The 13039-nt window shown below is 41.7% G+C and overlaps 1 protein-coding gene and 1 pseudogene across 1 annotated transcript; one reads left to right on the top strand and one right to left on the bottom strand.

The window, feature by feature from the left end:
* The first annotated feature begins 4507 nt into the window (after positions 1-4507).
* On the top strand, positions 4508-5464 carry LOC134640743 (olfactory receptor 4B13-like). The gene has a single exon (XM_063492643.2). The coding sequence runs from the start codon at positions 4508-4510 to the stop codon at positions 5462-5464; it is 957 nt and encodes a 318-aa protein (XP_063348713.1).
* Positions 5465-7821: 2357 nt separating this feature from the next.
* Positions 7822-10105, bottom strand: LOC134640745 (olfactory receptor 4B13-like; annotated as a pseudogene).
* Between the last annotated feature and the right edge of the window lie 2934 nt (positions 10106-13039).

Genomic DNA, 13039 nt, shown 5'->3' on the forward strand with positions numbered 1-13039 from the left:
TGTAAGTTAAAGGCATCCCCAAATTTCTCCACTGTGGAGGAGTTTAAGATGCGAGACTTAACCATCTGTCTAACAGGGGACAAAGGCTCATTAAAAGACAGGTTAAAAACAATAACATAATGATCAGAAATAAAAATGTCCTCAGAGCAAATAAAATCAATATTTAAACCCAAAGTAAAAACAAGGTCCAGTGTGTGACCTTTGCTGTGTGTAGGACTTTACAGAAAGTACAATTATTTACAATGAACTGTACATGCAACACAGCAGTTTTATGAATATTCAACAAGAGCAAGTTTCATTTGGCCCTGGTTTGACAACCACACTGGGGCACATATTCACCAAAACACAGCACACCTTAACATTCTTATCAAGCAGTGTTGTGTCTTCACCCTCACATGATATGAGTAACTCCTGTCCACAGCCTCCATGACATGGTGATTTTGTTGTTGGTCTTCTGTCAGATCTTCATCTATTACTTCTGCACGGGGCACACCTTCATACTCTGCAGCTGCATAATGAAAGCATGTAAGATAAAATTAGTGCGTAAACATAAGGTAAATGTACACCAGTATTCCAGGTGCGTGATTCATCTGAAAGTTATGTGCAGATTAGCGTACAATGAGCGCAATTTTGTATGTTTTTGGGGCGGGGGTTACCTAAGATGGGTGCTCTTTTTCGCTTTCGTTGCATTCGCCTTGCGTGCCGGTCCGAGTCTGACCGCTGCAATCCAAGCCTGACGTCGTCATTTAGTAATATCGGATACATGAGATCCCTCCTGTTGCCTCCAGGAGGGGAAACGATGAAAAGAGAGCCCATTTTCCAGCTTCTTGCCTTCCCTATCGTGTGATCTAACGTTGCAACCGACAACACAGTACATACGAACCATAGCTGACGCTTCCATGTGCTTCGTTTGGCTTACTGTCATGGCGGGAGGGGGCGTGGCCCCCCTCCCGTGACATCACGCTCCAAAGCCCTATACGGTGTTTTACGCATGTCCCGCCAATATAGGTCTAACTTAGTGTCACAGTCTGGCTGAAGCTGACTGTGTGGACTGAGGAGGAGGACCGAAGTGCAGCCACGCAAAATGAAGCTTTAACTAAGGACATGACGTTTATTTGAGGGTAAGTGAGCAGTACAAAAATAAATGGGCAAAGGCGAAACTAAACAATAACCTAGACTCTGTGGACTAAGATTAAAACATGAAAAAACCGCTGAACATGAACACGAAAACCTGGCATGGATACATGAAAACCTAGAATCATAACATGAGCGTAGCAGAGAACTGGACAAGGAATGAATGAAAACACACAGACTAAATACACACAGGAGGCGGTCAGGGAAAGTGGAAACACATGGCGAAACAGGTGATTGGAATGAACATAATAGCTGTCTCAATTCAGGGGGTGCATCCTGAGCGGAGGACCTGGCATTCGCGGCCTACGTGGGCCGGGTTAGAAGTTAGAAGTTAGCAGGAAGTTAGCTCGCTAGCCATCTAAATATAATATACTATGTTCTGACTGAGGGATTTCTGAAACAAATTAAGATGTACAGCTCTGCTATCACTTCCGAAATAAATGAAGACAGGAAAGTAAACAGCAGAGGCGTTTGTAGGGTTACTGAAGTTGGGCTAGCCGGTAGATAATGATGTGCTACGTCAGAGGTTCCCAATCTTTTTTGCTAGGCCCCCCTTTGCTTTACAAGAAAAATGTCCCCCCCCCCTCCCCCGCGCACGCACAAACACATCCTCCAACCACACACACCCATATTTTGCTCCATTGCGGTTTATTTCACACCTCAAACATTTAGTAAACAATTAAGCAAATACAAGTAATCTGCAATAAATTACAGGGAGTAAGAAAATAAACTACTGACTCTTTTACGCTGCGTCCGCACCTACACGGGTATTTTTGAAAACGCAGCTGTTTCGTCCACACGTAAACGGCGTTTCGAATCACCGAAAACGGAGATTTTTTAAAACTCCTTTTTTGCGTTTACGTGTGGACGAGGAATACAGAGTTCGTCACGCAACGTCAAAGGTATGTGCCTTTTTTCACGTCACGCTGTGCGCCACGTTATTGTTTACATGAGATGAATTGCAGAATGGCAGATAGAGACAAAATACTGTTAATCTGACTGTCTGCAGGTTTTACACGCTTACATACACACGCAGTTACTGTCCCTCCATTTAGAAAGGCAAAGGCGTCACGGTGTAATTATTTTACATGTCTCTGTGCAAAAATGGGTTCAAAAACAGCTGTGGGATACTGTTTGTCTGTGATTTGAACCGGGGGAACAAATCGTGGCAGGATCAGCCTGATATTATTTGTATCCCGCTGTAGCTTTACTGTATAAAGAGCTAACATCTCCAACATGTCAGGAGTAGTTAGTAGTTAGTCATTACATGTTTGTGAACTAAAAATCAAGAATGTGGGATCCTGTTTGTCCGTGATTTGAACAGCCCAGCGCGTGCTCCCGACGCAGGGAAAACCAATTGTGCAGGGAGACCTACCTTGGCACTTGTGCAGGTGAAGCCAAAGGGCAGATATGCTTCACCATATTTTCTAGACTTTGGCTTAGAATGAAGTTGGTTTGGAAACATATTCAGCGATGCTTCATCTCCTGCTTTGCGTTTGTGTAGGCGCCCCGTGCTAGCAGTGTCCAAGCGTTGGGTTTTTTTTCCCCTTTTCATACCACACCCCCCCCTGCAATGGCTCTGCGCCCGCCCCTAGGGGGTGGGCCCCACACTTTGGGAAGGTCTGTGCTACATGATAGCTAGCGACACAGCTATGTGAGCATAACATAAACAGTGAGGCTGGAGGGCTAACGCTAACAAACGGAGGACTTTTCCCACTGGATAAAAGTTAATGTGAGGGTTCCCGATGGTTAGGGGTAAATGCACTCGGATGGCAGGATGCTGTAAACGGACCAAACTTCAGTCAGGAGAACAACTGAGATAATCCATCCACAATACGAGGTTGGTCATTAATATACTGCTGCATGGGCTGGGCTGTAGTTACATCGTAAGGGTTTAAAAACTGAGCTTTAAAATGATTAGCGGTAATAAAAAACCGAGAGAAGCCGACAGTGATCACTGTCTGTTATTAGGGGCTTGTTGAGATTAAATAGAACAAGATACAAAGCATTAAAACACGTTAAAAACACAACGGCCTTATTACATGCAGAGCACTTTGGGCCCGGAAGCAGGATTTATCACATCATCACTTAAAGACCAGGTAGGCCTCATGTCTGTAGACATGAAATATTTTGAGCGGATAGTGTTTCAGCACATCAGAGACTGTCTACTCCATTTATGATATCACCATCATCCTTCATAGGTCGCTGAGCCATCTGGAGACTAGGAAGACCTATGTGAGGATGCTCTTCATGGACTACAGCTCAGCACCTCAACATCCTAACCCATCCTGAACATCAACTTGGACTACCTTCAGATCGACCCTGGCACCAGCTCCTGGATCAAAGACTTCCTCAGTCCAGTTGGCTCCCACCTTTTACTGTCACTCAGCACCAGATCTACACAGAGCTTCGTTCTCAGCCCCCTACTGTACATCTATAACACCAACCCACCCAACCAACGGCATTGTCGTGTATGATAATGTCGCCACCATGATTGGGCTCATCTCTGATGGAGATGAGACAGGATCCAGGACGGAGGTAGAGAACTTGTCCTGCTGGTGCTCAGAGAATAACCTGAAGCTGAACATCCTTAAAACCAAAGAACTCATAATGGACTCATAATGGAGACACAGACAGGTCTACTCCCCTCTCATTATAATTGGAGAACAGGTGGAATCTGTCTCCACCTTCAGGCTTCTGGGCACCCACATCTCAGCTGATCTCACCCGGACCCACAACAGCATCGCCCTGGAAAAGAAGACCAGGGGCAGCTGTACCTCCTCTGTGTCCTGAGGAGGAATACCCTGGACCAGAAGCTGCTGCTGGCCTTCTACTGCTCCTCGGTGGAGCATGCTCTCCTCCTGCCTGGTGTTTGGTACTCAGGGGCCACGACTGAGAGCAGGAAGGCTGCACAGAGGGTCATTAACACTACCAAAAACATCATTGGCTGCCCTCTGACACCCCTGGAGGTCATCACCTGATCCTCCTGTCTCAGGAAAACTAGGTCCATGTTTGCTATTTATTGCTGATGTCTGTACTATTTATCTATATTTTTTCACTCCAGCACAGTTAGCATGGGGCAACCAAGATAATAAAGTACTATTCAATTCTATTCTATTCTATTCTATTCTATTCTATTCTAACAAAAGACAAATATAAATTTTTCTAAAGGCCCATTTGGGTTTTTGAAACCACTAGTTTGAAATCTCTCTAGTGTGTCCCCTGATAATGACGTTATACTGCTGCAGTAAATAAGAAGTGATTCAGTGAAGAGGGACTCACAATCAGGCCACTGTTGGGTGATCCTCATCCTTAAATGTAGCTCAGTTTGTGCACAGTTGAAGTGATGTGTGGTAAAAACAAAAAGAGGATCATGATGAACTCTTCACAGGTTTCATATTTCACACTCACTGCCTACCTCGACAGCGGGGCTTTGAAGTATTTATATTTCACAGTTGTTGCGTTTTTATATATTGTTATTGTTACTGCCAATGTCCTGCTGATTGTGGTTATCTGTGTGAACAGAAGCTTACATGAACCTATGTACATGTTTCTGTGCAGCCTGTTTGTGAATGAGCTGTATGGTAGTACAGGGCTGTTTCCGTTCCTCCTGCTTCAGATCCTCTCTGATGTTCACACTGTTTCTGCTCCTCTGTGCTTCCTGCAGATCTTCTGTCTGTACACTTATGCAAATTTGCAGCTCAGTAACTTAGCCATCATGTCTTATGACAGATATCTTGCCATCTGTTGTCCTCTTCATTATCACACACATATGAGTTCTAGTAAGGTGTCCATGCTCATTGCTGTAACGTGGCTGTCTCCTTTTCTTGCAATCAGTGTTGTAATTTCTCTGAGTGCTCCTCTGCAGCTGTGTGGGAACATCATAAACAAAGTTTACTGTGATAACAACTCAATAGTTAAACTGGCCTGTTCTGACACCACAGCCAATAACATCTATGGAGTACTTGGTGCTATTTTCATAACCATATCCTCTGTCTCTCTGATTCTCTACACCTACATCAGGATCCTTAAAGTCTGTTTTTCTGGATCCAAACAGACGCGACAGAAAGCCATCAGCACCTGCACGCCTCACCTCGCTTCTCTGCTCAACTTTTCATGCGGTTCCTTCTTTGAAACTGCACAAAGTAGATCCAACATGAAATATGTCCCAAATATGGTGCGTATTTTTTTATCATTATATTGGCTCATATGCCCACCGCTCTGTAATCCTTTACTTTATGGACTGAATCTGACCAAAATCCGGATCATATATAAAGGTCTAATCTTTGTAAAATGCAGGTGCTTGATGTTAGACAGGGCAGTGCATTAGTAAAGAGGAAATGAGAGTAAGAGGGTTGTGGCCTGCTGGCTCATGCTCAATTTACTGTTGACAGTTTATGAGAATAAAGTCATCTCTTATGTTAAGATTCATAAATTGAGGGGGATTCCAAAATAACGACCACTGATCCGGCCGGGTAAAGTTAGACGACATTTTAATGAATACACGCAGCGTGGAGCCAACACTGTACAGATTCAGTGTTGAACTCTCTTACAATAGTCAGAACAAAGACTTTATAGGGGTGAAATAGTACAGCCCCCCTTCTGTTGCCAGGCAGACACAATATCTCCTACGTCAATCCAAAACCACAATGACTTTTAACATAGTTTAAAAGAACATCGTCTCGTCTCCATCCAGGTGTCTTCCTGTTGTCCCCGGACGCTCGCTTATCTGTCTGGAACATCAGGCACACGTTCTGCACAAACTATCACATACACACGCACAATTTTGCAGTTGCAAGCAAAACATGATTAACTTTTACCTATATAACTGAGTCTATCTACGATGTGTGTGTGTATGTGTGTGTCAGCTTCTGCTTGCACTTTGTTTCACCTCTCAGCTCCCCAGCTAGACCTTGTAACCTTTCCACCAGACAGAAGGCCAGCACGTACACAACTGAAACTGTGTGTGTATGTGTGTCTCGTCCTTAAATGCTCTCTCATCTCTCCCGTTGCACTTCTGACCTCTCACCAAAAACCTAATTGGAACTTTATATGTAATATGTTGAGTAAATATTTTAATCAAGAACCTCTACTAAAAGCTTAATCCAAAGATATAGATACATAAAAGATACTAAAGAATAACCTGATTGTTCATAACCTACTCAAAATACTTACACTCAGACTCTGCTTTCGGTTTCACTTTTGCAAAGCATACTCTGCACAAGCTTGTGTCTCCTGTCAAGACCTTTTAGGCCTAAAGTTAGACTTTCTCTTCTATAAAATAATGTGGCCAGCAAATAATTATTCAGATTATAAATTTAAATCTCAATACATATTATCGCTTTATTTATCATAACTTACTATTAATTTATTGTTTAAATCCTTTGATCATTTGCTCTCTTGTCAGCTACCATAAAGACACCTGCATACAGACTAAATCTGAACAAAACTGAAACAAATGCAAACTTTAACCTGTAATTCTTTGCTAAACTATATATCGGTACTTTAGTCATGTGATCTCAGTTTTTAAAAAAATATTTTTTCTTTTCCTGAATTTTCTGAGTTTAAGACTTTGAAGTGTGTCACATCTTCTTTAAGAAATCACTGTGAACTTTGCTGAAAGTGTTTTACTCTCTGACTGTTTTCAGTTCTGTTGCTCCTGATGATCATTTCATTTTGCTACTATTGTCAAACACAATGTTTGAATAATTTATTTTTTTATGAATAAAAATTTCTTGTAACTATGTGCCTGAAAACAAAAGCAGAATTACATTTTACTTTCGATTTGTAGCTCAAATGCAATTATATTTAAAGCAGTGTCATTGGTAAGCAGCTACTAGGCCAAATGATTTAAGTTTTATTCAGTCATCACAAATTACACATATTGCTCTTTAGTTTGAAGCCTAATCTTAAAAGTAGAGATAGTGTCTGTCTCCTGAATCCAAAGTGGAAGCTGGTTCCACAGAAGAGGGGCCTGAAAACTGAAGGCTCTGCCTCCCATTCTACTTTTAAATACTCTAGGAACAATTCTCACTGTTAAAGGCCTTAAAGGTGTTTGGGTTACAATCATTCCACCCTGGAAAAAGAACAGCTCAAAGAATCATTAAACACTCGTGCCAGTGTGTGGCACTTATAGGAAAGAGGCCAAAAGTGCTGCAGAGAGGGATTTGCTGCAGCAGTATCTGATTTCTGAGAGCTTGTGAGAAATTTTCAATATTTTTTTAAAATTCAAATGATAAACACACAACATAGAAAAGCATCAACAAGTTTTTTTTCTCTTATCTTTTTATTTTAATTGATCATTTTTATGGAACATAAATGTATTCTTGTTGAAAGGCCATTTTTACAGTTCATAGTTAATTACTGATTTTTAACTTTCTTCAGGTTTGAACTTTGGCATTGTTATGATCCAATGTTGTCAGTGTTTGATTTATGTGTGGTTCCTCCCACCAGAGGATGGCTGTGGGTCTTTCCCCCCTTTTCTTTCTTAGGGGGTGGACACCTGGGCGTGCCTGCTGAGTAGTTGGGTGGAGTCTGGGTGGAGGTTGATCACCTCCAGTATTTAACCACCATTATAACCCCCCCCCCCCCCCACCCCAGCCTCCACCATCCAACAAAGAGCCTGTGCTTTTGATTCGTTGTTTCGTAGAGTGTCTTTGCCCATTGATTTGCAATGATGATTTAGCTTCATCCTCTGTTCACCCGTACCTGACAAAATGAACACAGACTGAACAGATAAATCAGACACAGGATCATGAAACTGTTGATTTACTTTAGAATACGTTTTGATTATTGCAGTTAGGTTTTCTGTGAGTATTAAATAAATTATAACATTAGACAAAGGCACCTGACTCTGAATTTAACATTCCCTGATCTGTAAACGTGTATTCATAGCCTAAAAACTCTTCACCTACTAAGAACTGTTATATTTCCGTCATATATATAACTCGAAAAGCTCTTGATAAACATGTGAAGCACTAATAAGCTAACAGTGTTTACTGTTTTTAATGTTAGAAGTGGTTACACATCACAGTGTGTTCAGTTACATCTCTGAGAGCAACGATGCTGCATTACAAACTAAAAATGTACAAAGAATTTAGTTTCCTTTTTCAACTTTGGGGGAATAAAATATATTTATTGATATATTATGAAAGGTTCTTACTTGGTTCTCAGTCAGCCGGGGATTGAATATTTTTGTTTGGAAAATGGAAAAAATATGTTTTTCTATGGTTGAGTGTATTTCCTATAAAAATGTGGTTTGTGCCTCAGCTAATTAAGCCTCTCCTTGTTTTACGCTGGGACTGGGCCAGAAGGAGAGACGCTGACAGCGAGGAAGCTGGTGCTGTACACTGGAGCTGATCAGGCATTAGTGCAAAAGCACTGAGTAAAAGCTGTATAAAACAATAAAGAGTTATACTTGACTGGAAATGCTGCATCCTGTTTGTGGTCAGCCTCTAATTTAAGAAGCTCGTTACAATGATGTAAGCTGTAGGTGCAGGCTTGCTGGTACCTGTGCTAACCTTCAGTTATCACCACACTTTATTTAGCTTCCAAGACATGATTTGTTATCATTGTTGAGCTATTTCAGAACTTGCATTTGGAATTACTTGTCACATGAAAAATGAGTTTAGGCTCTGTGGAGTCGGGAAAGAGAGTAACTGGACTTTTGTTTCTGTTGTTTTCCAGAAACTTACAGAAGCTCCTCAGGCTCATCCCTTTTCTGTAACACTTGCTAGAAGCACAGTGAATGCAACTTTCACACCTGTACCTTGAATGCATCACCGATTAAACACTTAACAGTATTATGTTATTATCTCCCTGGCATATTGAATCACTTATTTACTGAGGGGCAACCGATCCGGCTAACTTTGCCCTGAGCTGTTAATGTACATTCAGAACAATAACTAAGACAGATGTTTATTGCTATGGTTATATTAGGCAGAAAACACATTAAACATAAAATAATCTGAGTTATTTTCCCAAACATTGAACCCATTTTTTTCAACTCCTGACAGGAACGTTTAATAAAGACATATCCAATTTTGTCAATGTTTATTCTGATCTTTTTTTTTCAACTTATTGAATTTAAAGAAATATACCACAGTTTCCACGTCAAGCATTTGCATTTTACCAAAAATCAGAATTTTACATTCGATGCGGACTTTGGTCAGATTCAGTCCGTAGAGCACAGGATTGAAGAGCGGCTGAAATGTGAGCCAATATAAAGATAAAAAAAACTACGCAACAGATTTGGGACGTGTTTTATATCAAATCTGTTTCAAAGAAAATGCCAAAGGACAATTTGAGTAGAGAAGTGAGGTGAGGTGCTGACGGCTTTCTGTCGGGTCTGTTTGGACCCAGAAAAACAGACTTTCAGGATCCTCACGTAGGTGTAAAGAATGATAGATACTGGACACCCAAATGTCACAAATGCACTAATAAGTCCATAAATGTTGATTAGTGTGATGTCAGAGCAGACTAATTTAGTGATGGAGTAGTTCTCACAGTACACACTCTCTATGATGTTCCCACACAGCTGCAGAGGAGCACTCAGTAATGGGGGAACAAAGCATAAAACTGAGGCATATATCCATCTTAGAGCAATCAGTACTTTAATCTTTCTGTTTGTCATCAGAATGTGATAATGAAGAGTACAAGAGATGGCAAGATATCTGTCATAGGACATGATGGCTCGGTTAAAAAACTCTACACAAGCATACAAACAGAAAACCTGCAGGAAGCACAGAGGAGCAGAAACAGTGTGAACATCAGAGAGGATCTGAAGCAGGAGGAAGGGAAACAGCCCTGTACTACCATACAGCTCATTCATAAACAGGCTGCACAGAAACATGTACATAGGTTCATGTAAGCTTCTGCTCACACAGATAACCACAATCAGCAGGACATTGGCAGTAATTATAGAAAAATATAGCAACATAGTAAACATGAAGCAGAAGTACTGAAAATGCATCGTGTCAAAGTAGGCAGAAAGTGTGAGATATGAAAACTTTGTAGAATTACTCATGATCAGCATACAACACTTCACATGATCAACCACTTGTAACTACAATTTTAACTTCTGATGTAGATAAAAACTGGAAAACTAGTTACATTTCAAGCTTGTTCATGACCAATGTTAGCACTGACACACATTCAGTAACGTGTGTTGACATGAAGCTGCTTTAAAGTTTTTAACTCTGAAGACACTCACAGCAGCAGAAGCAGTGAAGTTATTTAAAATATGTTGTGTATTTTACATTCTTCATAATTGCCCCCCTTTGCTTTATATTTCTATAGAGATTGAAAATGTGACGTCATTCAGGGGTAAAACCGCAAAGGATTCTGGGAAGTAGTGGCAAGAGGTACTAGCGGGCACAGGCTTTCTATTGAAATCAGTTACACAGCGATAAAAAGAAACAAAAAATGTCAAGAAGCTGTTGTATTATTAACTGCACAAGCCGGGCGAACGACAGCCGCGTGAAGTCGACGGGAAATGCGATTGCTTTTTATCGGATTCCGGCGTGGAAGAGAAATTGTCCAAGCCATGTCTCCGAAGTCACGAACAGGCGACGGATGGCCTGGATTGCCGCTATCAGAAGACCTAATATAACGTTCGAAAACACTCCACCTCACATGTTAGTCTGCTCCAAGCATTTCCACAAAGGTCAGTGTTTTGTGGTAGTTAATACGTCTTAATTGGCGCTGAACAGAAATCATCGCTCTATGCTCCTTTGTTTATTGTGGCTGTGTGTAATGTTTGCTGTCTTTTGTAGGCAAACCAGCCTACGAAATGCTGGAATGCGATACAGACTGGGCATATAATATATTATATATAATAATTGCCATGTACGATTACAGCATACAATATTATTGTCACTGCTACATTTCTGTAATGCGTACCAGAAATTCTTTTCACTACTAATTAATTACCGTTGAGCTCAAAGGTCCTATTAATAAACGGTTAACGAATGTGTATTTATGAAGACGATTTGTGAGACTGGTAAACTTACCTTTGTTTGTACGATGGTCTTGTGTTCTACACGGTGCATTTCAAGGTCCTGTACCCATCCGTCGGTAAACTGTACCTGGGCTTGTTGCAGTGACCTGAAGTTACTAAAAACTTCATGAGTGTATGCACTCACTCCAAGAACTGTATAATTATAAATCTGAGCGTGGTGAAAGTTGGGCAGCACGCTGACGTCTTTTGTCCACTCTGTGTGCTCGTAAGGGTCTGACCCTTTCACTCCTTTGATTTTTTCCTCGTACCTTTTCTTTGCCTTTTCGTCTGTCTTTGTACGGTCCGGCATTGTTCTCCTTCGTTTTGTACATTCCTTTTTTGGTGAGGAAAGAAAAAGCAAGAAGGTATTGAAACCGGAGAATAAACGTTTTGCGGTGCTGCAAATGCTTGCATTTAATGCGGTACTTTGAATGTTTTGCCACTACCTCCCGGCATGCAATGCGCGAAAGTCACGTGGTCTGTCAATCTCTATTCTCTCCATGAGCTTCGTGAGGTCGTCTCCTGAAATGGTTTCCAACAGTCTTGAAGGAGTTCCCAGAGATGCTGAGCACCTGTTGGCCCTTTTGCCTTCACTCTGCACTCCATCTCATCCCAAACCATCTCCACTGGGTTTAGGTGACTGTGTCTGGCGCACCACTCCATCACTCTCCTTCTTGGTCACAGAGCCCTCACACAGCCTGGAGGTGTGTTTGGGCTCATTGTGCTGTTGAAGAATAAATGATGGGATGGCATGTTGCTGCAGGATGCTGTGGTAGCCATGCTGGGTCAGTGTGCCTTCAGTTTGGAATAAATACCCAACAGTGTCACCATCAAAGCCCCCCCACACCATCACACCTCCTCCATGCTTCACAGTGGGAACCATGCATGTAGAGACCATCAGTTCACAAGACATGAACTGGTGGAACCAAAGATCTCAGATGTGGACTCATCAGACCAAAGCACAGATGGTCTAATGTCCATCCTTGTGTTTCTTGGCCCAAACAAATCTCTTCTCTTGTTGCTTTTCCTCAGTCGTGGTTTCTCAGCAGCTGTTTGACCACAAAGGCCTGATTCACACAGTCTCCTCTGAACATGTAGAGATGTGTCTGCTACTGGAGCTCTGTGTGACATTTATCTGGGCTCTAATCTGAGCTGCTGTTAACTTGTGATTCCTGAGGCTGGTGACTCGGATGAATGTATCCTCAGCAGCAGAGGGGACTCTTGGTCTTCCTTTCCTGGGGCGTCCTCATGTGAGACAGTTTCATCCTAGTGCTGGATGGTTTCTGTGACTGCACTGCACACATTCAGCGTTTTAGCAGTTTTCTGGACTGACTGACCTTCAGTTCTTAAAGTAATGACGGACTGTTGTTTCTCTCAGCTGATTGGTTCTTGCCATAAGATAAATTCATCAATCACTGTTTGTATCTGGAAGTATACAAACAGAAGGGTCCCACCTCACTAGTAGACTGGCCAGGTCAAACCCAAGACCCTGTTGTTTTGAACTGCTAGTGCTAGGCATTACTTCAATTCAATTCAGTTTTATTTATATAGTTTCAAATCACAAACAACAGTGGCCTCAAAGTGCTTTATATTGTAAGGGAGACCCTACAATAATGGGAAGAAAGCCCAAAATGAATTATTTCAGGAGGGCGGCTGCGTGACCAGTGAAGAATCTGGTTAGATACCATATTTCTAAGATTTTCAGGGCCGAGTACAATAACCTCAGTTTGATCTGAATTAAGAAGCAGAAAGTTAGCGGCCATCCAGCTCTTTATGTCTTTAAGACATTCCTGCAGTTTAACTAATTGGTGTGTGTTACCTGGCTTCATGGACAGATAGAGCTGGGTGTCATCAGCATAGCAGTGTAAATGTATGCTATGTCTTCTAATGATGCTGCCTAAGGGAAGC

The sequence above is a fragment of the Pelmatolapia mariae genome, linkage group LG14, assembly GCF_036321145.2.
Source record: "Pelmatolapia mariae isolate MD_Pm_ZW linkage group LG14, Pm_UMD_F_2, whole genome shotgun sequence".
NCBI classification, from domain to species: domain Eukaryota; kingdom Metazoa; phylum Chordata; class Actinopteri; order Cichliformes; family Cichlidae; genus Pelmatolapia; species Pelmatolapia mariae.